Below are 25,560 nucleotides of genomic sequence, written 5' to 3'. Positions count from 1 at the left end.
AGAGACGGGTCGAGCAGAAGTGAGGAAGGTTGAAGAGAAACTTCGCCAATTCCATCGAAGTTGACCCAGAAAAAGGGAGTTTCAGTAGCATCTAGTGGATAAGCGTCAGAGCAGAGGCGGAAGCATTTGAATCATATCCAATTGACCCAATGGAAATGCAGTATGTATGTATGTATGTATCTATCTATTTATCTATATACATATGTATAATGTGCAAATGTTTGATGTAAATTTTATTATATATATAGACATTAAATAGGTTATTGCGCAACCTATTTATTTTTCAGTATCGCATTTGCATTTTAATATTTTGATACGATTATTAAATAGGCCGTGTTTGGGTCAACCTAAATTTAACACGATACGAACACGGCCTAATGACCTATTTTACTAGCTCTGGACAAGATATTTGTTATTGATTATTTTTTTAGAATAAACTCTTAGCTTGAGTTCTATTCATCTTATTTTTCGATATTTTATAAAATCAACAAGTTTTAATATCCTAGGTTCACTAGTATTCTTAAAATCAATACTGAATTTATGTTCTTTCTTTATTCTATATCCTCACAAATCAACGAATATTGAAAATATTGCTATATCAAGTTTCACTACAAAACATTTTTTTTTTCTTTTTTGGTAAAACCACACTACATCAATCGCTAATCATAGTGCAACCAACACAAACTTCACACTCTCCGTTTGGTTTATAATTATTTAATTGATTGTTTGATTGTGACAGGAACTATTAAAAGAGACTTACCAAAAAATGAATGATCTATGAATTTGACAAATTAAAGTTGAAAATCACTGTTCTTTTGTTGGACTTGTATAAATCTTTATTGATACCTGTTCGACAAAAAGATTAGCACTTGCGAACTACCAAAGATCTTAGTAAACTCATTCGAAAACCCGAGTCACTCATTTGTAATGTTTAGAGACCATATTTTTAGGTGCAATTTACTTAAGGGCAATGGCAGCGAGCTTTTTCCAATTTAGGGGATGGCAATGAACTTGCTGCCATCATCCACCGCCATCACCCACAATTAATTTGGGCAATGGGTAATATCACCGGCAACGACATTCATGGCCCAAAGTTTAGCTGCAGCGAATATGGTGATGGATGCCATCACCTTGGCAATAGCCTTGTTGCCCTAACAATGGGGTGACGACGACGTCCATCGCCCATATTCTCTGTAGCCAAACTTTACGCAATGAATGTTGTCGTCCGCAAGATGATGCCCATCGCCCATGGGTGACAACTTCCATGCTAGGCCAATTGCCTGGGTGACAGCCCTCATCCCTCAGGCAACGGCCAAATCCATTCAATCAAATTTCCAATCCATGTTGAATAGCCATCAACCATCTCATGTTGCTTACAAGTCTCAATTTTCCTAGAAAATTATTGCCGTTGATTTTCCAATACTGGCCTAATACTTTCAAATAATTATAAACAAAATTTTATGGAATGGCAACAAACTTACGAAAAACAACTCTTGGAGGCAATTTATCAGACAGCTAGCGTGCCAATATTTTATACCACTATTGTTGTGAACAACTGCTTCCATGGTAAAAAATCCAGCACTCAAAGTAGTCTCAGACCTCAGACAGATCTACAAATTTAAAGAAAATGGGAGGGAAAAAAAGTTAAGACTTATTATTGCTAGCTGCTGACTCTCACATTTCCATGCAGCCTATGTTCTCAAGCCATAGTCACTTGTTGTAGGAAGTCCTGCATGAAGGAAACAAGTAGCCTTATAAGCTGCCATCGAAAGAATTCTTGTTGGTCAGGTTTCATAATAAGGGTTGGAGGTAATGTGGGCATTGATGGTGTGATTAGGGATTGGGTAATTTTTGTTTTTGTTGTTGTTGTCCTTTTTTTTTTTTTTATTTAAGGTAATCCAGTCCAAAATGTGTATGTGATTATAACTGTAAGACTCAATCCTCGGGTTTAAAACCCTATTCATTATACATGCATAAGCATGCATTTATAGAATAACAAATCTGAGAACAAGTATAAAAAGAAAACCGCACAACTGAGATTTGAGAGGGAAATGATGCACGGCAAATGTTGTGAATATTTAATAAAGACATACCATTTCCTTGAACAATCGTTGTGTGGTATCATTGAGGTTGCCTTCCCAACACTGATCCTCATCTTCATCTGACTGTTGCAATCTTTGCAGATATGGTGTTTGTCTTCCAGAAAAAAATTTATCATCTTTGGGCATTCTCTGACAATCAAACGTTCCCAAGGATGGGATAAGAGCATAATTCCCCAAAGAAAAGACCTGGCAAACAGTGAAGTTCCAAATACTTCAGTGACTGGAAACAATACGATCCTTCTTTACCTCTAGTCCAACCTGGCTCTACGACTTTTCCTATCCTTTTGCAATCAATTATAAGCATTCTTGTAAGTTTCACCAGACTTGCAGCAGTTGAAAGCGTCACCAAATTCATCAGCTCATCATACCTTGATCCTTCAATTGTTGTCAGATTTTGAAAAGACACTGAGGACAGCAATAACTCTGCGGCATTCTGATATTTCTAGAGTTCTCAAAATTTGAAAAATCTTGCAGGACTGAGAATTTTCTTTACACAGATGCAACAACTCAGGCAATTGAGACAGCTTCAACTCTTCTAGGCTGGAGAATGCAAACTGCAATCAACCTAAGTATTAAATGAAAAAATATAGTTTGTGTTCAAGTCAGTATCTGATTCCCGGATTCCAAGCAAGTTTGAATCATATAATTGTTATATGAACATAGCAATTCATAAAAAGTTTGAATCATAATTGTCATATCAAGATAGCAAATCATAAATAAGTCAGAAAATGTCTAGTAGAGAATATTTTAAATCTGAAATGCATCCAAGTCAGAATATGTATAGAAGAATATTTTAAATCCGAGATTGATCTAGTTAAATATTTTGAAACCACTGCATGTCCATGAGGGAAAAAAAGAATGCATTTAGCATTTGTAAACAGAGAAGATTTGCATATTCGTATTATTCAACTATTTTACTGTCATTTTTCTGTTCGATGCTAGTGTTTTTTTTTTTTTTATACTCTCAATCAATCCTTCAGAAAAAAATTAAAAAAAAATGATAAAAGACAACAACCAAACTTAAAAACAAACAATAGCAAAAACATGAAAGCCAGACAAAACCAACCCAAACCCCTTTGTGTTTTCAAATGTATAAAATGAACATTTTTCTGAAAACAATACTGCCTCATTCAAACGTATTACTATGAATATTTGTGAAGCACTATTCCTAGGCTTGTGTAAAGAATTCTGTTGAATTAAAAGTGGCAGTAAGTTATGACACTGTGCTCAATCCTTTATAAAGTTTGAACTTGTTCAGTCAAAATGCAACTAATAGAGAAAAATTTTTAATTTGAGATTAATATTATTTTTTTAAAATACATTAGTTTCTGAAAGATGTTCCAGCATCAAGGTTTTCAACTGAAAATAGGGAACTTTGATTGTAAGATTAATCAAAAGAACTTCAGTTATTTTGTATGTTGTTCAATCATGTTTGAAACATGTTAATTTGAATGCACTCAAAATTTGCAGAGATGTGAACTAGGGATTTTACTATCAGCATTCATATGGATCATAAGGACCTAAGGATATAGAATTACCTGTCATGATGCAATATTTTATTTTGGAGAACACTAGCTAGTACTTCTGAAAAAATATGTTTGCCATTACCTAGATTAAGTAAAATATATTCAGCAAGTCATTTAAATGCAAACACATGCTTCATTTGTAATACATGATGATAATTGGGGTATTTTCAGAAGAGAATAATATGAAGTCAGACCTTATCAACCAAGAACAAGGAATATTGGCCCTCTTGGTGAGATCCCTAGGCTCAGAACTTCCGAAGCAAATATTTACAGTTTGTCACATCTCCTCTAACCTTTTTAACACGGGCCACTGAAACATGCATTCCTGAGCAGAATTTTTAAGTCTTGGTAGCCATTCCAGCAAGGTTAAATGAGGAAACATAACCAGGGATATCCACTGGGTATTTAGGGCTTACTGACTTATCTCTTCCAGTGAATCACACCAAATTACCAACAAATGCTCCAAAACTTTCATATTTCTCAGTGTATCAGCTGGAAAATATATTCTGCAGATTATAACAGTGTCTTATATCCAAGTAATTTGCTAAAAGAAGCCAAAGCAAGCTCCCAGTTGTCCCATATATTTCTTAAGATTTTCACTGCTCCAATCGTTAATGCCTCAAAACTAGGGAATCCAACCTGGAGACAATAATTCAATATTAATTGCCTTAGTTAATAATTTAAGCATCACTAATGTATAACTGGCAACAATAATAAAGATATCTATTTCGCAAGGAAAATATGACATAATAGATTAAAACCGGTCTGCAAGAAAAATCCACCTTGTCATCAAAGAGAGGTTGCATTTCAGTAATGTGGATGTTGTCTTCCATGCTCACTTCTGCACATTTACAACCAGAGATGAATCTTCCAGATTAGGGCAATCATCAATAAAAAGTTCAACCAAAGAGGGGCATTGAACAGAATTTCCAGTCGCAAATCTTGTTAGTTTTGGAAGACCATTGAGCTCCAGGAAGACCAGTCTAGGAAAAACCATTTCAGTCATCTTTGCCTCTTTTGCTAACCCAGTGTCGTTGACTACCCCTTCCATTGACACACAGTCACGTATCTTAAGTTCTTTGAGTTGCACCAGACTATTAACCATAGAAGACGAACACAGAAATTTTAAACCCCCACAGCAGTCCACTATCAAATTTGTCAAATTTTGGCAGCCAGAAGTTGCCAGAAAACAATCTGGCCATATCTTTTTGATGTTTGTTGAGAACAATTCCAACTTCTCTAGGCATAAAAATATGACCTGCATGCCAAAATGGTTCTTTTTTTCATTCATAAGTTGATACTTTTTTTGTGAATTTAAAAAAAAAAAAAAAAGATAAGAGAAACAGAAACTAATTGTGGGCAAATATATAGCTTCCTCTAACCACAAAACATCAAGAACATACCTTATCATTGAAGAGTGCCTCATCACAATCATCATCTCCAACAAGTTTGGTAGTAGTTGCTGTCTCAAGGTTGAGTCCTAAACTAGTAAGCTTTGGAACTTTGCGTAGTGCTAGGGAATGCAATTGACTAAAGATAATTCTTCTGGCACTTTCATTAGCGGGAACATGCTTTTCACTTTCCACACCAACAAGCATTTCTAGGTTATTGCAATCAGTCACTTCTATTTCTTGAAGATTCAATAGGTTTTTGGCAGTAGAGAATGAGAAGAGATGCTTCAATTTACCACAATTTTGAACTTTAATGATACTTAAGGATCTGAAAGAACAATCTTCTGTGAGTTGTCCATGGCATAACTTCTCCAAGTTGATTAAATTATGAAGAGACAATGATTCCAGCAAAGGAAAGGCATTACAAGCAGCCCCTTCCACTGAACTGACAATATATAAAATCTCAAAAGCATTTTGTACAAGGAGATGCTTCAATCGTGGGAAACCTTCCCCATCTAATTCATGAAGAACATTCTGAAAGCCATTCAGCTTATCTAGATGGAGATCTTCAGTCCTCCTCAACAGCATTTTAATCCCATGTTCCAAGTACATGGGATTATCAAGTTTGAGCTTCAATGTTCTTGAGGTTTCATACTTTCCAGTCCAGCTCCACACATCTCCTAAAAATATTTTATATCTTTCCAACCCCACAGAGAACAATTCCCGTGGCATTACTTGAGCATCTAGAATATGCATCTCTAAAGTGGTTAGTCTTGACAATTGATTTAGCTCGGCAAGACTGGCATTATTCTGTCCTTCGATCTCCCAGTGAGTGAAGCTATTTCCCATGTATAGTTCTTCTAATCGAGGCAGGTTTGATATAACATTTGGTCTGATTGATTTAAGTTTTGAACAGTTGCTCAAGTCTAGCAACTTCAAACGAGTTAACTGTCCAATTTCTTCCGGCAACTGCTCAATATGAGAATTCTGAAAGCTAAGAATCACCAATTTCTTTAGAGCTCCAACAGTTGCTACATCTCCTAGTACGCAGCATTCAAAAGACAATGTTTGAAGGTTAATTAACCAACCAAGTGTTGAAGGTAATGAGGGGAAATGAAATCCATTCAATGACAAAACTTGCAGACTTGGCACCCCTTCAAAAAAGAGGTCTGGGATTACTAAAGAGAGTTTTTTTGAAAACAAAAAAAATAACTTGAGTTTTGGACATTCCAGCCTTTCAGGAAGCTCTTGAATATCTCTGCAAGGAAGAGAAATAGCAATTGGATCTTTTTGCGTCAAATCTTCGAGCACTTCCTTCAAGTCAGAAACATTTTGGATATTAAACATATGTTTATCTCTGGCAGTCGATACAGCAATGTCATGAATGACGTCATGCATTTTCACATCATCTTTATTGTCACCATCTAACAACAAACACGAAGCTTGTAGATCATCAATCAAACGATGCATCCTGCTCCTTGCTTCTTCCAATGAGAAAACATCTGAAAATAAATCCAAACCCATGGCACACCTCAACAAGTCATCAATAGGTATTCGACTACCATCATTTAATAAACTACAGAGTAGAAACAATGACTGAGCTTCCTGGCTTTTCAAAAAGTTATAACTCAATTTAACACTAGAGTACACAGTTGAATCTAATCCAGAGATATCACGATGATTGGAACTCCTTAGTTGAAGCAAGGCATCCTTCCAAACGAAAAGACTCTTATTTCTCAGTGCTGTAGCAACTGTTGTAATTGCAACAGGCAAACCTTGACATTCTTGAGCTATCTTAATTGCTAGATTTTGAAAATCCAAAGGCCCCTCAAAAACACCTGCCATCTTCTCAAACAACTGCACTGCTTCTTGATCGGATAAACCATTAATCAAGAAATTCTTCTGACAATTCATCTCATTATACAATAAATCTTTTCTAGAAGTCAACAACGTTGTGCATCGCCTCCGATCATCCTTTATTTCATTGTCATAGTTTTTATAAGGAATCCCAACAGCATCAAGATCAAGTCTATTCCAAACATCATCTAATATTACAAGAACCCTTGATGCTTTCAACCTTTGGTGTAGTAGATGAGCTCTCTCAGAAACATCCTCGTGTTTGCCCAAAAACAGCCCTAACGCACCAGCAATTTCATTTTGAATTGCTTTATAGTCTGGTTTCTGACTTACCACAACCATAACCACCTCATCAAACAACTTGCCTTCCTTCACCTGCCTTGCAACTTGTTTGACCAGTGTGGTTTTGCCCACACCAACATTCCCATAGACCCCAATCACATTGATATTATCATCCTTCAACGCCTCCATTATATCCCAAAAAGTTGGCATTCTTGATTCAAACTGCTCGTAGCCTCCAAGGTGCAGGGTTTCTGTCCACTCTGGAACAGGAGTGTAGGAAGTCGTATTAAAGTTACCTTCCGCCAAGAGATCAAATCCTTTTCTTGCTGCCTTACCTGCTTGCTTGCTGAGATTGTAACGCTTGAACAAATTTGGGCACAACCCTAAGAAACAGGGTTTCTTGGCTTCACCTTCATCGGCAAGAATGGCTTCTACATTTTCAGTGAATCTATCCACGTGTCTTAACCAGTTATTAACATCCTCATAAACCACTTCCCCTTTTCTCTTAGCATAGTCAACGGCAAAGCGCACGTCTTCTTTTTCATATTTCAGCCTCGTAAGTACTTGACTCAGCTCTTCCACATAGCTCTGGTGATGGGACACATAAGATATCTTCCTGCGAATGGGACCGACGAATTTCTCTGCAACGGCAGAAACAGAAAAAGCAACAATCTCCATCGTTCCTTTTTTTTTTTAAATTTGTTTTTGGGTTTAACAAACTAAGCCGGTAACAAGCAAACCAGATAGTGCTCTTGACTTACAAAAGATCTGAAAGAAAAGTTAAATGACAAGTATTTGAGCAACAGATCACAAGTTGAGATAAATTAATATCAGAAATAATCCTAATAAGTTTTTAAGAAAAGAAAAATTGAGAATAATTATCTGGAAAAGAAAATTATGACAGTAAGATCAGAAACATATATTTCAAACAACCAAAACAATAAACAATTTCCCAAAAGCTTACCTGATGAGAAAACAGATTGATTGTAGAGCTATTTACCGATCAGCGGACGACGATTCAAGAAGATTTTTGTTTCCCTTCTCAAAGAAAAGAGTTGGATGAAAATGGAAAGGATTATAAAGAGTCAACACCAAGTCATTCTTTTACGTTTCTCTCTCCGTCGGTCTGCCTCTTTCCCTCTCTCCACGCCATCCCCACCATTTAAATTTAATAAAAATCGACAAAAATTACATTAACAAATGTAATGCACACTAGTCACTAATGATAGATATTTAATATGCGCTTCTCAATTTATAATTTTATATCTCAATTATATGGGACCCATTTGACGGCGGGGCCCGGCTCAAACTGGTTCTGCGTGCGCCTGTCTTGTAATTCTGCATGGGAGTGAGGGTATTTTAGATAGCCGACAAAGTAAAAGCGAGCCCACCGTACTCACTGTAGAGATAAGGAAGGAACCTGTCCCTCACAAGACTTGGAAGATGCCTCGACAACGGAAATTTTGGAAAATATCCTCAGCTTATTTTATTTATTAAATAATAAATTTTATAATTAATAAAAAATAATGAGAGTTTATTGTAAATATTTTTTACAAATAAGACGGGATTACGGGTAGAAATATACCCGCCGGTAAAAAAAACTCAAATTGGAAATCTTTTTTTCTTTTTTTATAAAAACCTAAGGGTGGACAGTAGCCAAATAATTTTTTAATATATACATTTCTTAAGTTTAAAATTGGAAATTTTAAAGTGACAAAACATTTCATATATTCATTTTATTTATTGTACATAGTAAGGATAAATACATCTAGACCCTCCAGTTTCATAAATTATTATACTTGCCTTCTTTTACTATCATATGCTTTAACTATACTAAGCCAAAATTGATTTTAAAGTTTAATGATTGCAAATTTACATTTGTAATGAATTAAATTTGTCTAACAAATTATACTAATGTTAAAATAATTTGTCTTCATTTTTAAAATAATTAAATGGATGTTTTTAGTTATTTTATTTATTTTAATATTAATGATAGGGATCATAATAATTGAGTTATAATTTGTATGATATGTTATTAGTTATAAAATTTACTATTTAATAAATGAACAACACATAATAGTTGGGACTCCATGTTAGAGTCTCCAATCATTATTGTTATTTTAATATTGTTTTTGTATTTATTATAAAATTTTAAAATCGATCTATAGGTCAACCTCTTTTAATATTAATATTAAGAATAGTACTATACTTTCTAACTAATATCCCAATATTTTCATCCCAACTGTTAAGTGGACCCATTAGATGGTGAATTTCATTATTAATAGAATTACTCGTTAGTCTATTTAACTATATAATAGATGAAAATCACATCATTTGAGATGAAAATAATTGCAATACTACTTGGAAAATGCAATATTACTCTAATATTAATTTGTCCAATAGATTAATAATATTAAAATAATTTTACTTAGTATTTAAAATAATTTAAAAATTATACATTATTTTATATTGTATTTACTGCTTTGACGTCAAATCTTTTGAGTTACTATAGTTAAATGATATAATAATAAAAAATAGGACTTATACGACTATTAATGAAATTATAGAGGTTTATGTATAAATTTAGACAAAGCTTGGGATCTAGGTATCTTTTTGCCTATAGACTAATGTGTCTGAAAAATTTTAAAACGGTGAACATTTTTTTTTAAATTTTTAGAGTTTATTTTTTCTATTTCGATTTTTTTATAATTTTTTAATACCTCATTATAAAAAAATTAAAAAATAAATATATCTCTTGCCATATAAATTTTCTTTTAGTTATCATTTATCCACTCTATCCCACTTCAAATTATTTCGAAATGATGTGGTTTACAGAGGCACCTTTGAGCATTGACTCATTTATCAAAGAACTTCAAAAATTTTAGAACAACTCTATGTTACATAAGATCAATATGACTTAGGCCTCAATTTAAAATTGGAAATCACATTAATAGAATTCAATATATCGATGGCACCATAATTTTATAAGGAAAATTGATAAAGAAACAGAAGGAAGGCAAAAGGAAGTATAATGAATTATTAAATTGTATAGTCATATAGTGGTAATTGATTATTTTGTCTTTTTCTTGGTAAGTCATGTGGTTTTATATTTAACTCTATCTTCCTTTTGTCTATTTCTTTTGTTTAAATATCATCACTCTTTTATGTGAAATAATATATTTATAAATTTTTATACAAATTATTTTTATACAAATTGAAGTGGTATAATACGGTTAGTTGAATAAAATCATCATATGTACCACATGATTTATTATGTATAAAAATAATTTGTACAACATTTTATAACCATTTCGTTAATTTTATTATGGAATATAGATTTTTTTTTTAAAAAAAATCAGTTGGTATCAAGTAAGAAATCAATATATTGGTTTTCTCTCACAACTTTATCATTTATTTTGTTCTTTGGGGGTAATCATCTTAAAAGTTTTGGGCTTATCTTATTATTTATAAAGCAAGGCACATGTTTATTTAGACCAAATAATTATATTTCGTATTAAAATAAAGAGTAGTGATATATAACCCCTTATTATATCTTATCAATCCCCTGTTTTTTTTAATTAATTCCATTCAAAATTTTTAAAATAATCTTTACATCTCTATATATCCTATCTAATTTCAAATTTACCCTTATTATAATTTTTATCTTTTTCCCATAAACCCACCGCATATAACTTACAAAATCTACTTAGAAAAAAAAAACAACAAAACTCTGGATAATCTTCATAATCTTTATCTTTCTTTTTAAGGTAGCATATAGCTCCTTGTGTTGTCTTCCTTGATCTTTGCCAAGGTTGGCAGCAGCAATTTTGTTCAAAGCAAACACTCATCTTTCGAAATGTGTTGGCTTTTTACAACGATGAGGTGAAGATGTCTGATTTTGGGTTAGCCAAGAAATCTTCATGTGATGGAGAACATAGTACGCGTAGGTTTGAGTGTAGAGGCATGCCTTTGTATATGTCACCCGAATTAATGAAGGGATTATCCATTTCTCTTGCCAGCATTTTGTGCCTACTCAATTAATTCTTCCTTACCATTGAAAACCTAATCAAACACGATCATAGTTCATCCAATTAAAAAATATATAGTGTTAATTAATAATTAATAATTAATAAAAAAATTAAAATAAGTTAGGGCTTATGAAATTAAATTATCTAAATTATCATGTGTGTACTTAAAAATTATTTATTTTTAAAGGCATTTCATATAAGGACAAAATAGGTATTGTAATAAAAGTTATTAATGAAGGTTAATGAGATAAAATGAGGAGATTAAATATCACCACTTTGAAAAAATGTGATTTTTTTTTATTGATAAAAAAGTATGATGTTTAGCTCATATATTAATTGGGGGAGATTTCTAATTTCTCCTCTATTGAAATTAATGTATACTATTTACCCCATACTATTTTTATATCCACTCATACCAAAAAAATTAAGGGAAATGAGGGGTAAATTAATCAATCATTTGTTTGATAATTTATTTAAGAATATAAATATATATTTATTATTAGAAAAATGTTTCAAAAATAACAAAAAGTACAAGAAAAATGTTTAATTATAAATTTTTCATTCATACTGAAACATATATTTTTTTTATTTTTAGTACTTAATTTTTTTATTTTAATTTCTATTTATATGATTTATTTAATTTATAATAATATGGATAAAAATGTATTTGAAAATAAGGGCTCCACTGACTTTCTGATAACATATCATCAAACACTAGATTATCAAATAATCATGATTAAAGATAGTATTGAAAACATAAGCGGTCTTCTAAATATGAAAATATTGGTAGCATATGCAATCAAAGGGATTTCTGTGCAACTGTTTAAGCTACTTATATCAACTGTTTTGATGAAACATCTAAAGCAATCGAGGGCTAATGGCCACAAGGTATGTTGGTATTGAGGTGATGTGAGTTTTAAATAAAAATGTGATAAACAAAAAAATTACAATTAAATGTTAATTGTGTTTTGTAAATATGACTTTTAAATAATATTATTAATAAAACTAATAAAAGCGTGCTGTAAATTTTTTTTCAAACAACTGTTCCATTAAATTAACTTTTCTAAGAGATATAGCCAACTAATGTTTACAAAACCGACCTGTATTCTTATCATTTTATCTTTAAATATTTGAATTAAGCTAAAGATATGTTTGGTTATTGAGAAAATGAAAAAGAAAGTAAGGGAAAATGATTTTTGAATTTTATTATATAACAACTCTGTACAATAACGAGTTTTTATATGCGTATTTATACTTGAATCATTACATTGTGAATACAAGAATCTATGTTGTGAAATTAACCCTTTGATTACTAGATTAATCACACCCCAAGACCCAACTTAGACTCAAAGACTCAAGAATGAAAACTAAGCTAACAAAGAACAACAATCAAATCAAAGAACGCAACCTGAAGAACCAAGAACAACCAAGAACTTAAGTGGTTCAGCACCTTTGAGGGTGCCTACATCCACTGGAGAAACCAACACAGGGAGCAACTTTATTAAGTTTCAAGGTTACAGAGTTGATAAATCACAATACAGAGATCACTCACAAAGCTTAACTCTCACTATGGCTGCCTTATCAATCTCACCTTGATCACACACGATAACACCAGAACTAACTCGTTTATATATATCAGTTGTGCAGGCGTAACAGATCCAGATTTTACCCTCTAAATCTAATAGCCTTTTAACCAGCCTGTCACAAGCTTCTCACGCACTATTATAAAGCCTTCCTTAAATGACTTCTAGCAATGCCGTTTAAGTTTAAACCAGGCCTGCATTAGACACATGAGATTTAATGGTCTTGTACGACATTGACAATTTGTCAGCTCTGGTATCTTGCTCAAATGAAACGACACGTCACTCATCTTCACAACTTAAAACCGACACGTTGTTCTGACGAGTTTGAGTTCATTTCAACAATCTCCACCTTAAACTTAACACTCTCAACTCCCTTCTTTCACGTTGTCTTCTCCTCATCTGTAGCTTTTTAAAACCTACAGATACCTGCTAAATTCATGCAAAGGATGAACTTGGCAGTTGGCACAACCTTGGTTAACATGTCAGCTAGATTTTCTTCAGTATCAATCTTCAACAACTTTACAGCTCCCCTTGATACCTCAAGCCTCACGAAATGCAACTTAACATCTATATGTTTTGTTTTCTTGTGATGGGATTGATTCTTGCTAGGATGTATAGCACTCTGACTGTCACTGTATACTGTTACAGACTCTTGTTTTGCTCCCAACTCAGTTATCATGCCTTTCAGCCAAATTGCTTCTTTGAGAGCTTCTGCTGCTGTAGTATACTCAGCCTCTGTTGTGAACAAAGCCACTACATTTTGTAATGTTGCTTTCCAGTTGACTGTGTAACCTTCCAGAGTAAACAAATACCCTGTTTGTGAGCTCCTTTTATTAAGATCACTAGCAAAATCAGCATCAACATAACCAATCAATGTGTGTCCATTTTTGTCTTCTCCACCATAGACCAAACCAACCTCCAGAGTCCCCTTCAGATACCTCATAATCCACTGAACAGCTCTCCAGTGTTTATATCCAGGGTTTGCTATAAACCTGCTCACTAAACTCACAGCATGTGAGATATCAGGTCTGGTGAGTACCATAGCATACATGAGGCTACCTATTACACTGGAGTAGGGTATACAAGCCATTTTCTGTTGTTCTGCTTCAGTTTGAGGGCACTGAACAGCAGACAACTTGAAGTGGCTTGCCAATGGTGTCTGCACTTGCTTAACATCATTCATTCCAAATCTCACAAGAACCTTCTGAATGTAGCTCTGTTGAGTTAAGAACAAAATCTTCTTGCTCTTGTTTCTGATGATATACATTCCCAGATTTCTTTTAGCTTCTCCAAGTTCTTTCATTTCAAATTCCCTGCTCAAAAGCTTCTTTAAGTGGTTGATCTCTTCCCTGTCATGGCATGCAATTAGCATGTCATTTACATATAGCAGAAGGTATATCATTCCCCCTCCACTTGTCTCTTTGAAGTACACACAACAATCATAACTGCACCTGTTGCAGTCATGTGTTATCATGAAGTTATCAAACTTCAGATACCATTGCCTAGGTGATTGCTTTAACCCATATAGAGACTTTTTAAGTAAGCAAACACAATCTTCTTTACTAGATGTCACATACCTTTAGGCTGCTACATTCCAATTTCCTTTTGTAATTCACCATGCAGGAAGGCTGTTTTTACATCCATCTGCTCAAGATGCATATCTTGAACAACCACAAGTGCAAGAATAAATCTGATGGAAGCATGTCTCACTACAGGAGAAAACACTTCAGTGAAGTCAATTCCTTCCTTTTGTGTGAAGCCCCTTACCACCAGTCTAGCCTTAAATCTTCTAGGTTCAGCTCTAGGTATGCCATCTTTAATCTTGAAGATCCATTTACAGATTACTGTTTTCCTCTTAGCTGGTTTTTCAATCAATTCTCAGGTCTTATTTTTCATTAGGGATGTCATCTCTTCATCCATTGCCCTCTTCCATTCCAACTTGTTTTTGCCTGTGATAACTTCCTGATAAGTCCTACGTTCATCATCATTCAGCTCTTGACCAGCAGTCAAAGTATATGCAATCAGATCAGCCACTACATATCTTTTAGGTGGTTTTATTGTCCTCCTCTTTCTCTCTTTTGCCAACTGATAGGTGTCCTCTTCACTTTTTGTTGATTCATGTTCAACACCAGCTTGTGGTTCTATTTCAGCACCCTCAGTTTTAGGCTCAAGTTCTTTCAAGTTGTGAGGCTCCACCTGAAACTTCACTTAATCAGTCTTAGTTCCTGATTCAGTGTTGTTAACAGGACTCCTTGGTTTATTCAATAACTCTTTTTCATGGAATCTTACATCTCTGCTTATGATGCACTGTGGTGGTTTTGAGTCAACACACCACAATCCATAGCCTTTGACACCCTCTGGATACCCCAAAAACCTGCATTTTAATGCTCTTGGTTCCAGTTTACCCTGCTTCACATGAGTATATGCTGTGTAGCCAAAAATTCTGAGTTTTGCATAATCAGCCATTCTCCCTGACCACAGTTCCATTGGTGTTTTACAACCTATAGCAGTTGATGGGCTCCTGTTGACTAGGTAGCATGCTGTGTTTAAAGCTTCTGCCCAAAGGGTTTTTAGGAGCTTATAATAGATTAGCATGCACCTTACCTTCTCCACCAAAGTCCTGTTCATCCTCTCAGCAAGGCCATTTTTTTTAGGGGTATAGGTGACAATTTTGTGCCTCTGAATACCATTCTTTTCACAGAATTCTTCAAACAGCTTGTTGTAGTACTCCAAGCCATTATTTGTCCTCAGAGTTTTCACCTTCAAACCAGTTTGGTTCTCAACAAAAATCATCCAGTTTTTGAATTTTTCTAGAACCTCATCTTTACTTTTGAGTGCAAAGACCCAAACCATCCTTGAAAAATCATCAATAAAAGTCAGAAAATATCTACACCCACCTAGTGAATTCACTTGTGCAGGCCCCCATAAATCAGAGTGTATGTATCCTAGTTTCTCTTTGGTGGTGTGAGCTGTTGAGTGTTAGAAAATGCATATTTATAAAGGAAAAAAACCATCATTTTACATTTCAAGTCTTACTAACAACCCTTACTTTTATGTATTTAACCTTCTTGTGATTTAATTACATGTGTTTTATTTTAATTAAGTATTTTATGTATTTTAGGGGTATTATAGTCATTTCACAATAAAGGAGAGATCAGACGGCAAAACGGACATCACTTTTGAACTTAGGACGGTCGAAAACCTTAGGAGGAGCATAAAAGAAAAAATGGCACTATTCACATGTACGGTACTATTCACGTGTACGGTACTGTATACGTTACTGTTCACGACACTGTTCACATAGACGAATGATGACGTGGCATTGACCGATGATGTGGCATTGACTGATGAGGTGTCACGATCCTGTTGGGCTAAAATTCTTATGTACTGTTGATAGTGACGTGGCATCTTATCAGTGGACGAAAAAATCCCGCGTACGTTACATGCATCACATAGGATTATTTTCAACCAAACCGCGTTACTGTTCATCCGGGTCAAACCGTGTTACTGTTCATCCACGTGGTCAAACCGCGTACTGTTGACTGATGACGTGGAGCAATCCTAAGCGTCCAAACTGTTTTTAATCCGATGGCCATGATTTACTTCATGTATCTATAAAAAGGGGGCCTCCCCCCCCTAATTTGATATCTCTGAATCCATTTTTGGGATCCATTTTCTGTAATTCCTTCTCCATCTTGTATTTTCTTCGTATTTTAATAAATTCCCACTTTGCCCCTAGTTCAATTATGAGTAGCTAATTTCCTTTCAAGCTTGGGTTGAAGGTGAAGTCTCAACATGTGTCATGGGCTTTATTTGGTAAATTTATTTTCTCTTCCCCTCTAGTTTTTGTGGATCTTTTGACTTCTCGTCGACAAATAATACTAATCTTGTCTAGTAGCGCCTTGGTTTCACCGGCCTTCTAGTACAAGGTTATTATTATTTGGCACGATAAGCCCTTAGCACCATATTGATTAGAGCGCGGTTCATGAGGTGTGGATTCCCCCCTCATGATTTAATTGGCATTAATACGGATTATTTAACCCATGATGCATGTTGATACGGATCCAGATACCCAAGTACGTCATTTCAATAGAATTCTCTTCAATTTATTCTCACCATTTCAATTCCAATTTTAGAATTTATTCTCACCATTTTAATTTAAGTTTTAGTATATTCCAAATCATTTCCACCACAAATCCAACCACCTCATACAAAATTAATTCTACATATAATTAAAATCCACCTCCTCGTGGGATCGACACTCGTCACCATCGATCTATACTACAATAGATTCGTGCGCTTGCGAGTACATTAAAATTTGCACAACATGAGCTGCAGTCTCAAACCTTAGCCTAGAAGACTTTCCTAGAATACAATCTTCACAGAACCCCAAAGCTCCTATCTGATCATTCCTAAACACTCATTGTTTTTGTAACTCTCTCAAACCTCTCTCACTCATATGCCCTATCCTTAAATGCCACAGCATTGATCTGTTCCCTCCACTGTCAGTTACACTTGCCTCCCCAACAGCAGTATGTCCATCTATCACATACAGACCATTTTGTTTTATACCTTTCATGATCACCATTGAGCCTTTAATTACCCTCAATGCACCTTTTTTAGCCTTAATCACACAACCTATTTGATCTAGCATGCCAATTGAAATTAAGTTCCTTTTTAGTTCAGGAACAAACCTAACTTGTGTTAATTCCCTTACCACACCATCAAATATTCTAAGGCTAACAGTCCCAATACCAACCACCTTACACATTGAGTTATTACCCATTAAAACCTTACCCCCATCACATGACTGATATGTTGTAAAATAGCTCCTATTTGGACACATATGAAAGGTACAACCTGAGTCAAGGACTCACTGACCTTGAGGTTTCTGACTTGTGGCAATGAGTACTTCAGCTATTTCAAAGCTACTTTATTCTTTTGTGGCTATGGCTGCATTTCCTGTTCTTTCCTTGGTTTCTTTATTCTTGTTCTTCCTTTCAGGGCAATGCCTTTTGAAATGCCCTTCTTTATGACAATGGAAACACTTCAAATTCTTCTGTTTAGACTTTGATCTGCCTTGTTTCTTTCCTTTGTTTTCTCTCTTCTCAGGTCTGCCTCTTGCCATCAGTCCCTCACTTGATTCACTTTCTGGATTATCTTGCTTATCTTTCAGCTTCTTGGTGTCGAGAGCAGATTTAACCTCTTCTAGGGAGAGTGTTTGCCTCCCATACAACAATGCATCCACAAAGTGCTTGTATGACTTTGACAAAGAACTGATTAGCAGCAAAGCTTTGCTCTCATCACTCAGTCCTTCATCAATAGTCTCCAGTTCATCACAAACCTTATTGAACTCATCTACATGTTCATTTAATGATGCCCCTTCAATCATCTTCAGTGAGAACATTTTTTTTTTAATGTAAAGTCTATTTGCCAAAGACTTTGTCATATACAAGTTCTCCAACTTGGCCCATAAACCAGCAACAGTCTTTTCTTTAGCCACTTCTCAAATTACAGAGTCACCAAGACTCAGTATGATTGTGCTCCTGGCTTTCTTGTCCATCTCTGCTACTTGTTCTAGGGTCTTAGATGATGAAGACTCACCTCCTTCAAGCTTAGAGACTGGATCTGTGGCTTCTCTCAGGCCTTGAGTAATCAACAAAGCCTTCATCTTGATCTTCCACATATTGAAATCATTCTGCCCCGTAAACTTCTCAAGATCCACTTTTGAACCCATTCTTGAACCTTGATTACTAGATTAATCACACCCCAAGACCCAACTCAGACTCAAAGACTCAAGAATGAAAACTAAGCTAACAAAGAACAACAATCAAATCAAAGAACGCAACCTAAAGAACCAAGAAAAACCAAGAACTTAAGTGGTTTAACACCTTTGAGGATGCCTACATCCACTGGAGAAACCAACACAGGGAGCAACTTTTTAAGTTTCAAGATTACAGAGTTGATAAATCACAATACAGAGATCACTCACAAAGTTTAACTCTCACTATGACTGCCTTATCAATCTCACCTTGATCACACACAATAACACCAAAACCAGCTCGTTTATATATATATCAGTTATGCAGGCGTAACAGATCCAGATTTTTTCCTCCAAATCTAACAGCCTTTTAACCAACCTGTCACGAGCTTCTCACGCACTATTATAAAGCCTTCCTTAAACGACTGCTAGAAATGCCGTTTAAGTTTAAACCAGGCGTGCATTAGACACTTGAGATTTAATGGTCTTGTACGACATTGACAATTTGTCAGCTCTGGTATCTTGCTCAAATGAAACGACACGTCACTTATCTTCACAACTTAAAACCGACACGTTGTTCTGACGAGTTTGAGTTCATTTCAACAATCTATTTACTAGATTAATCTAGAATCTTCATACATTTATTATTGAACCTATTATAACTAACTTGCCAAGTCAGCATAACCAATTCACGGCTGATGTGCTGAGCTGCAAGCCAAACCACCAAGCTTACCAGGTTCTTCTATCATGCCTATGCATCACATTACCAGATACTCCATTAAATGGTAAAAACCCATTTAGTCCCTGTATTTTAAGATTAATATCCATTTAGTCCCTGTATTTTAAGATTAATATCCATTTAGTCCCTATATTTTTAAAAATATCTCGAAACATCCCTGCCGTTAAAGTATATTGATATCCATACCGTTATTTTTTATTTCTTTTGGCTTACTTTTACAATATTACCCTTTTATAATAATTTTTTGTTTGGACATTAACAAAAAGAAAATAATTAAATTACCAATTTAACCCTAAAAATAAAAAATTATATTAATTTTTAATTGTCAAAAATTAAATTGTTACTTTTTATTTCTTTTGGCTTACTTTTACAATATTACCCTTTTATAATATTTTTTTGGACATTAATAAAAAGAAAATAATTAAATTACCAATTTAACCCTAAAAAATAAAAAATTATATTAATTTTTAATTGTCAAAAATTGTATGCAAACTAACTAGTGTGCAAATGGTGCTTGCAAAAAAATTAATATATATATTTTTTATTTTCTAGGGTGAAATTGGTAATTTAATTATTTTATTTTATTAATGTCCAATCAAAAAAATTATTATAAAAGGGTAATATTGTAAAAGTAAGCCAAAAGAAATAAAAAGTAACGGTAAGGGTATCAATACTTTAACGGCAGGGATGTTTCGAGGCATTTTAAAAAATACAGGAATTAAACAGATACTAATATTAAAATATAGGGACTAAATGAACTTTTACCCTCCATTAAATCTATCAATTGCTGGCGTGATGTATTTTTTATGTTTGTCGTTTTAGTTGACTGAACGGATAGAGAGTCCGGAGTTGTTAATCTCTATCTTTTCAGTTTTTAATCAAGTAATTGAAGCTTTGCTTATCACCCAAATCAGTACTTATTTTGCCATTTCATGATATCCGGTTTACACACTCTTTGATGATATCTAGTTATTCACTTTTTCATTTGTACACACCATCTATAAATCTTTTACTTTTTTCATTCTGTCCATTTGTTGTTTAATTTTGGTCCCTTTTCTCCTTTTCAATACCAATGAATCAATTATCTTGTTTATTAATAAGTAAATTACAATTCCTATAGTTAGAATTAAATTAATAAATGATTTTAAATATAATCAGAAAAAATAAGAGTATACAATATTGAATTAGAATGAACCAAATTCACACACACATGTTTTTATCTATTATTATTGTTATTTTTTTTTGGTGCTCAATTCGGAACAAAAATTATAAAGAGGATGCCCTTTTACGTAAACAATAACTTGTGACCCTTACAAAGTTGATACATCTAGTGAGGGTACATAATGATCACCATGCTATGCTGCAAAAGTATATATGAAAGAAAGAGACAGCAGAAATTGTTTAGCAACACAGTAATTACATATATGTATCCGACCCAGCACTATGTTTATTAACTAGGAAGGGAAGCTTTGGACTCGCTCACAGTTCATCTTTCAACAAGTTGAAAGGGGGAATGCTTTGTTCGTTTCTGAAGAAATTTTCAGGATCCACCATAGTTTTCACATGCACCAGCCTGTAGAAATTGTTCTTGAAATACTTTTTGCCCCAAACGCTTGCTTCCTGAACGCTTGTGTCGCCCAGTTTGTTGTTTGTTCCAATGTCAAGATCCCTGTAATTGATATAAGCTGTTCGAGGATTTTTGGCTACATAAGGAGTCATATAATTGAACAACTTGTTGAGCATATTTTTGTGCCTTTGAGATGCTTCATTAGTTGCATCTTGCCACTCCGTGTAGTATAAAAGTGTGTATCGGTTGCCTGCTCTATGTGGGAATGGAATTTCAGACTCTGAAATCTCACTCATTTTTCCACCATAAGGGAAAAATACTAGAAGGCCGTAGGTTCGTGGATCCTCCTCATAAAATAAATCATATAACCCTTCAAAAGCTTCTTTAGGGATTGGCTCTATCACATAGTCTGCTTTTCCTTTGAAGAACCTTTTGATAAATCTATCATCAATCAATATATTCGCATTAACTGACTTTCTAATCTCGAATCCATTAATGTAAACAACGGATTCAATAAAGCTCATTTCTCTGCAGTCTTCTTGGGTCAATCCGAGCTCAGGGAAGCTCTCCTGCATCAATGGAAGTAGCCTGTCAACCCCACCAAGAAACAGGGATGTGAATAAACAGACCATAGTAGAATTCGCTCTATATAAGAAGGGTGAGATGAATAAATCTTCATGGACCCTATCTGCAATGTATTGCCATTTGTGAAGTAGCTTTGTTGCATTTTTGTTCTAAGGTTCTTGTGAAGTAGCTTTGTTGACGGAACATCGACCAGCTCTATTTTCCATGAAATAATGATTCCAAAGCTAGGTCCTCCGCCACCGCGAATAGCCCAAAATAGATCTTCACCCATTGATTCTCTATTCAAAAATCTGCCTGAAAATAATTAAAACAGCAAAGATGTGAATGAAGTGATTGATTGTGTCCACAGAGGACTGGAAAAGTGATTTTCAAACAGAGTGCTTTCATTAGTTAATCTTATGAGTACAAATACTGAAAAGGTAATTGAAGACTAAAAGTGGAGTTTACGGTCAAAATTCCTGATAACAATCCTATGTGAAGTTTGCAATTTTAACCTAAATGGAAATTGCAATAAAAGAAAGGCGTGCACAATATAATTCACGCATAATTTCTTCTTATCTAAAACAATTTAAGTCTTACGACTAAAGTGACCTTGCTGTATCTTTTCTATTTTTTTTTTCAAAATTTCTCACCTCTGGCGTCAATCATGTGAGCATCAACTATGTGATCAGCAGCAACACCGTATTTACGCAACAAGGCACCATAGCCACCGCCACTAAAATGTCCACCAACAGCCACACCAGGGCAAGTTCCTACCGGGAATGCTAACAGATTTTGACTCTTCTCAGCAATTCTATAATTAAGCTGCCCGACGGTGGCACCAGATTGAACCCATGCTGTTTTTGCTTCTGCATCAATACTGATTTCACTAAAATTTATCAAATCAACAATGATGAAAGGAACATCAGAAATAGAGGAAAGACCCTCAAGATCATGACCTCCACTTCGTACTCTAATTTGCAGACCACTTTTTTTGGAGCATTTAATGGCTGCTTGAATTTCGGACACGTGAAATGGGGTGATGATGAATAGAGGTTTCTGGTTTGTGGGTGCTGAGAAAACAAGATTTTGTATTGAAGACGTCAATACTGATGAATATGAAGAGTTGTTTTGGGTGTAAATCACTTTAGAAATGGTGTCGGATTGTAGCGAAAGACATTTGAGAAAATTTTCATGATTTTCAGGTGCTAAAGCCGCCCCAAGGAATAACAATAAAAGAAAAGAAACAAATGAGATAATGTTTGGGCAGAACAAACCGTGACGCTTCATTTCTTTTGATGTTACTGACAGTTCCACTGAGATGAGCAAAAGACATTAACCTATATACACACACACACAAAAATCAACAGTATATTTAAGAATAAGAAGTCAATCACTATTTGTGAATTCGCGATTGGATTAGGAATCAACATTTCTCAAAAACTGATTAAAAACGTGATTATTTATAGGCAGGGGAAGAATCAATCTCTCTTTCAAATTATTTAGCCGGTTTGATCGAGTGTTTTTTAAGTAAATTTCATTTACTGATCACTTTAATTCTAATTATGAGAGGAGACTAAAAGTATTTATTTAACTTTACCCACCACTCTTACCTTAAAAAAAAAAAATGTCTCCTTCAAATTAAATAATTTTTTTACACTAGTAGAAAGTCAATGTTTTTATAAAAAATTATAAAAATTAAATAATTTTTTTACACTAGTAGAAAGTCAATAATTTTTCCTGGTAAATATTTTTTACACTAGAAAAAAAAATGTCTCCTTGAAATTAAATAATTGATTCGGGCCAAATATCATTAATGCTAGATACCTTAAATAAATGATAAAAATATGTTACATCCCATCTTTTCTACGTGACAAACAAGAAACTATCCACGCGTCCTATCTCTCCAAGCATTTTAACTGTCTTTCTGTTTACTCCAGTGTTCATATAATCTATCAATTTCATAATCTATTAAGGGGGCATGCTAATATTATGTACTAACTTTTCAAAAGGAGGTGTTGGTAAGTTTTGTAAATATATTTGTAAAAATCATTAGTAGAGGATATCTATTGGACATTAATTATTTTTTTTAAGGTTAGAGCTCATGAATATAAAAGAATTTTGATAAGATGTGTTTGGTAAATCTTTCTTTATGTACCTTTGTCTAATTTGAGCATTATAAGTAACATTGTCTTCATGTATTAAGACAACGTTTTTGGTGCTTGCTATTAAACAAAGAAAGCATTCAAAATTGCATGTAATAAGGAGTTAGTAATTACATTAAAAACTAAATATACAACCCCAACAATTCAACAGTTAGGAGATATAAGAGATGAATAAGATAAAAAAAAAAAAATCATACGTTTTAAGCACTGCAATATTGATATGTTCTTTCTTCCTTCTTCTTTTTCAAGTAAAAGTAGATTGTCGTTATTAAAATTAGTTTTAGGTAGAAGATAATTGTGGAGGAAGTAGTTAAATTTAGATAATTTTTATCGAAATTCAATGATTTTTTATTTAGTACTAGTAAATATTGTTGGGTCCATCTCATTTGGGTGGTCTAATCTCAAAGTTTAATACATTTGGGCAACTGAGTAATTAAATAAACATTGAGGAGCTAAGTGAACATTGCCATGAAATATGCCTTGTAAAAGCCTAGATAGCGTGCGTGTGCAGGAGAAGCCGCTAGAGAGCGAGAAAAGCCAGAAGGGGTTTTTAATTTGGGCCAAGATTTTTAATCTTTAATTGGGTGATGGGACGGTAAAATTAACTTCATTTGTTCTTAAATTTTGAGAGTAAATTTCTGGCGTCACTCTCTATAATTTTATTGGTCTTTATTTTTATTTTATTCTCTCTTTGGCTATTATTTAATATAACTACTTGTTAAAGAGATAATTATTAGGTTATTACTATAACCCAATAATATTGAGATTCTTGATGTTGGTAGCAAGGAATTAAAATAGGATATGTATCACAAATAAATAAGAAGAAAATAAACCAATAAAACCAAAGGAAAAATAAACCACAAGAGACACATATTTTTACATGGAAAACCCAAAGCGAGAAAAGCCACGGGACCTAGTCTAATAAAATCTTCCACTATATTAATGGGATTACACTCTTTCTTCTAGATTCTTCATTTCGCAGCATATCTATAACCATATCCAAGGTTAATTTCCCATTTGGCGCTGAATCATTCACCGACACCACTAATGTCTCCCAACTATCAGACAAAGAACTAAGCAACAACAATGCTTGTAACTCATCATCTGGAATAATTTTCATAGTAGTCAACTGATCAACCAAGCCCTGAAACTCACTAGTGAGTTCAGTTATACTTCGTCTCTCCTTATATTTCAAGTTAACAAGCCTTTTTATTAGATTTACTTTATTATGTTCCGTCGGCTGCTCATAAATCGTTTCTAATTTTCTCCAAAGTTTTGTTTCCACTTAATTTGCAGCTACTTCTGGTAGCCCATTTCCCAACATATACTTGATAAATCAATCTTAACTGCACATTTTTTTTTAATAAATAACACATATCAATAATTTTTTAAAAGTCTACGGTTATGTTTTGCATTAAGATATTGTGGGTTATTTAAGCTACAGTTGTCATGGGAAAAAAAATTATAATTTTAAAATAAAAGTTGATAAGGTTATGTTTTGTATTAAGATATTGTGGGTTATTTAAGTTACAGTTGTCATGAAAAAAAATTATAATTTTAAAATAAAAGTTGATAGTATGGTAAATGACTTTTAAATAATAATTAATTTTGGTAAAACTAAAATAATGTTATAGGTTTTTCATTATAGAACAATACGATAAAATTTATCCTACTTTTAAACTACAGTTGTAAGTATTTACTGAATAGTTTAATGTTATAAATTAAAAGCTATAGCCTTTTCAACTACAATACTGAAGACGGGTTCAGATAAACAATGATGAGAAAAAAAAACTAAAAATTCAAGATTAAAACAATTAGTCATATGTTGATTGTTGCTTATTAGGACAATCAATCTCATCATATATATTTTTGTTTCAATTCTTTTCAAGTGATCGAGTAATAATTAATTTTTAAATCTTGATTGAATACGTAACTCTAATAAAATACTTGCTTCATTTTGATTAAAATAGACAATGAGAGGGGGAGGGGGGGGAG

The 25,560-nt window shown here is 33.8% G+C and overlaps 1 protein-coding gene and 1 pseudogene across 6 annotated transcripts; both read right to left on the bottom strand.

Moving 5' to 3' along the window:
* Positions 1 to 1,041: 1,041 nt before the first annotated feature.
* LOC18041548 (disease resistance protein At4g27190) lies at positions 1,042 to 8,314 on the bottom strand. 6 transcript variants are annotated; one of them, XM_024183267.1, is made up of 7 exons: positions 8,123 to 8,314; positions 5,032 to 7,926; positions 4,411 to 4,886; positions 3,641 to 4,267; positions 2,471 to 2,667; positions 2,094 to 2,288; positions 1,042 to 1,729 (listed from the first exon to the last, which is right to left on the bottom strand). In XM_024183267.1, exons 2-3 carry the CDS (start codon positions 7,834 to 7,836, stop codon positions 4,464 to 4,466), a joined length of 3,228 nt encoding a protein of 1,075 aa, XP_024039035.1. In that variant the 5' UTR covers positions 7,837 to 7,926; positions 8,123 to 8,314; the 3' UTR covers positions 1,042 to 1,729; positions 2,094 to 2,288; positions 2,471 to 2,667; positions 3,641 to 4,267; positions 4,411 to 4,463. The 6 variants fall into 6 exon arrangements, with proteins under 6 accessions (XP_024039035.1, XP_006431648.1, XP_024039034.1 ...); XM_006431585.2 differs by having other exon boundaries at positions 2,094 to 2,667; XM_024183266.1 differs by having other exon boundaries at positions 2,094 to 2,656.
* Positions 8,315 to 20,623: 12,309 nt separating this feature from the next.
* Positions 20,624 to 22,690, bottom strand: LOC18041547 (annotated as a pseudogene).
* Positions 22,691 to 25,560: the final 2,870 nt, after the last annotated feature.

Source organism: Citrus clementina, unplaced genomic scaffold (genome assembly GCF_000493195.1).
Source record: "Citrus clementina cultivar Clemenules unplaced genomic scaffold, Citrus_clementina_v1.0 scaffold_5, whole genome shotgun sequence".
Lineage (NCBI taxonomy): Eukaryota > Viridiplantae > Streptophyta > Magnoliopsida > Sapindales > Rutaceae > Citrus > Citrus x clementina.
Note: the sequence above shows the minus strand (reverse complement) of the source record. Positions and strands in the feature narration are given on the sequence as shown.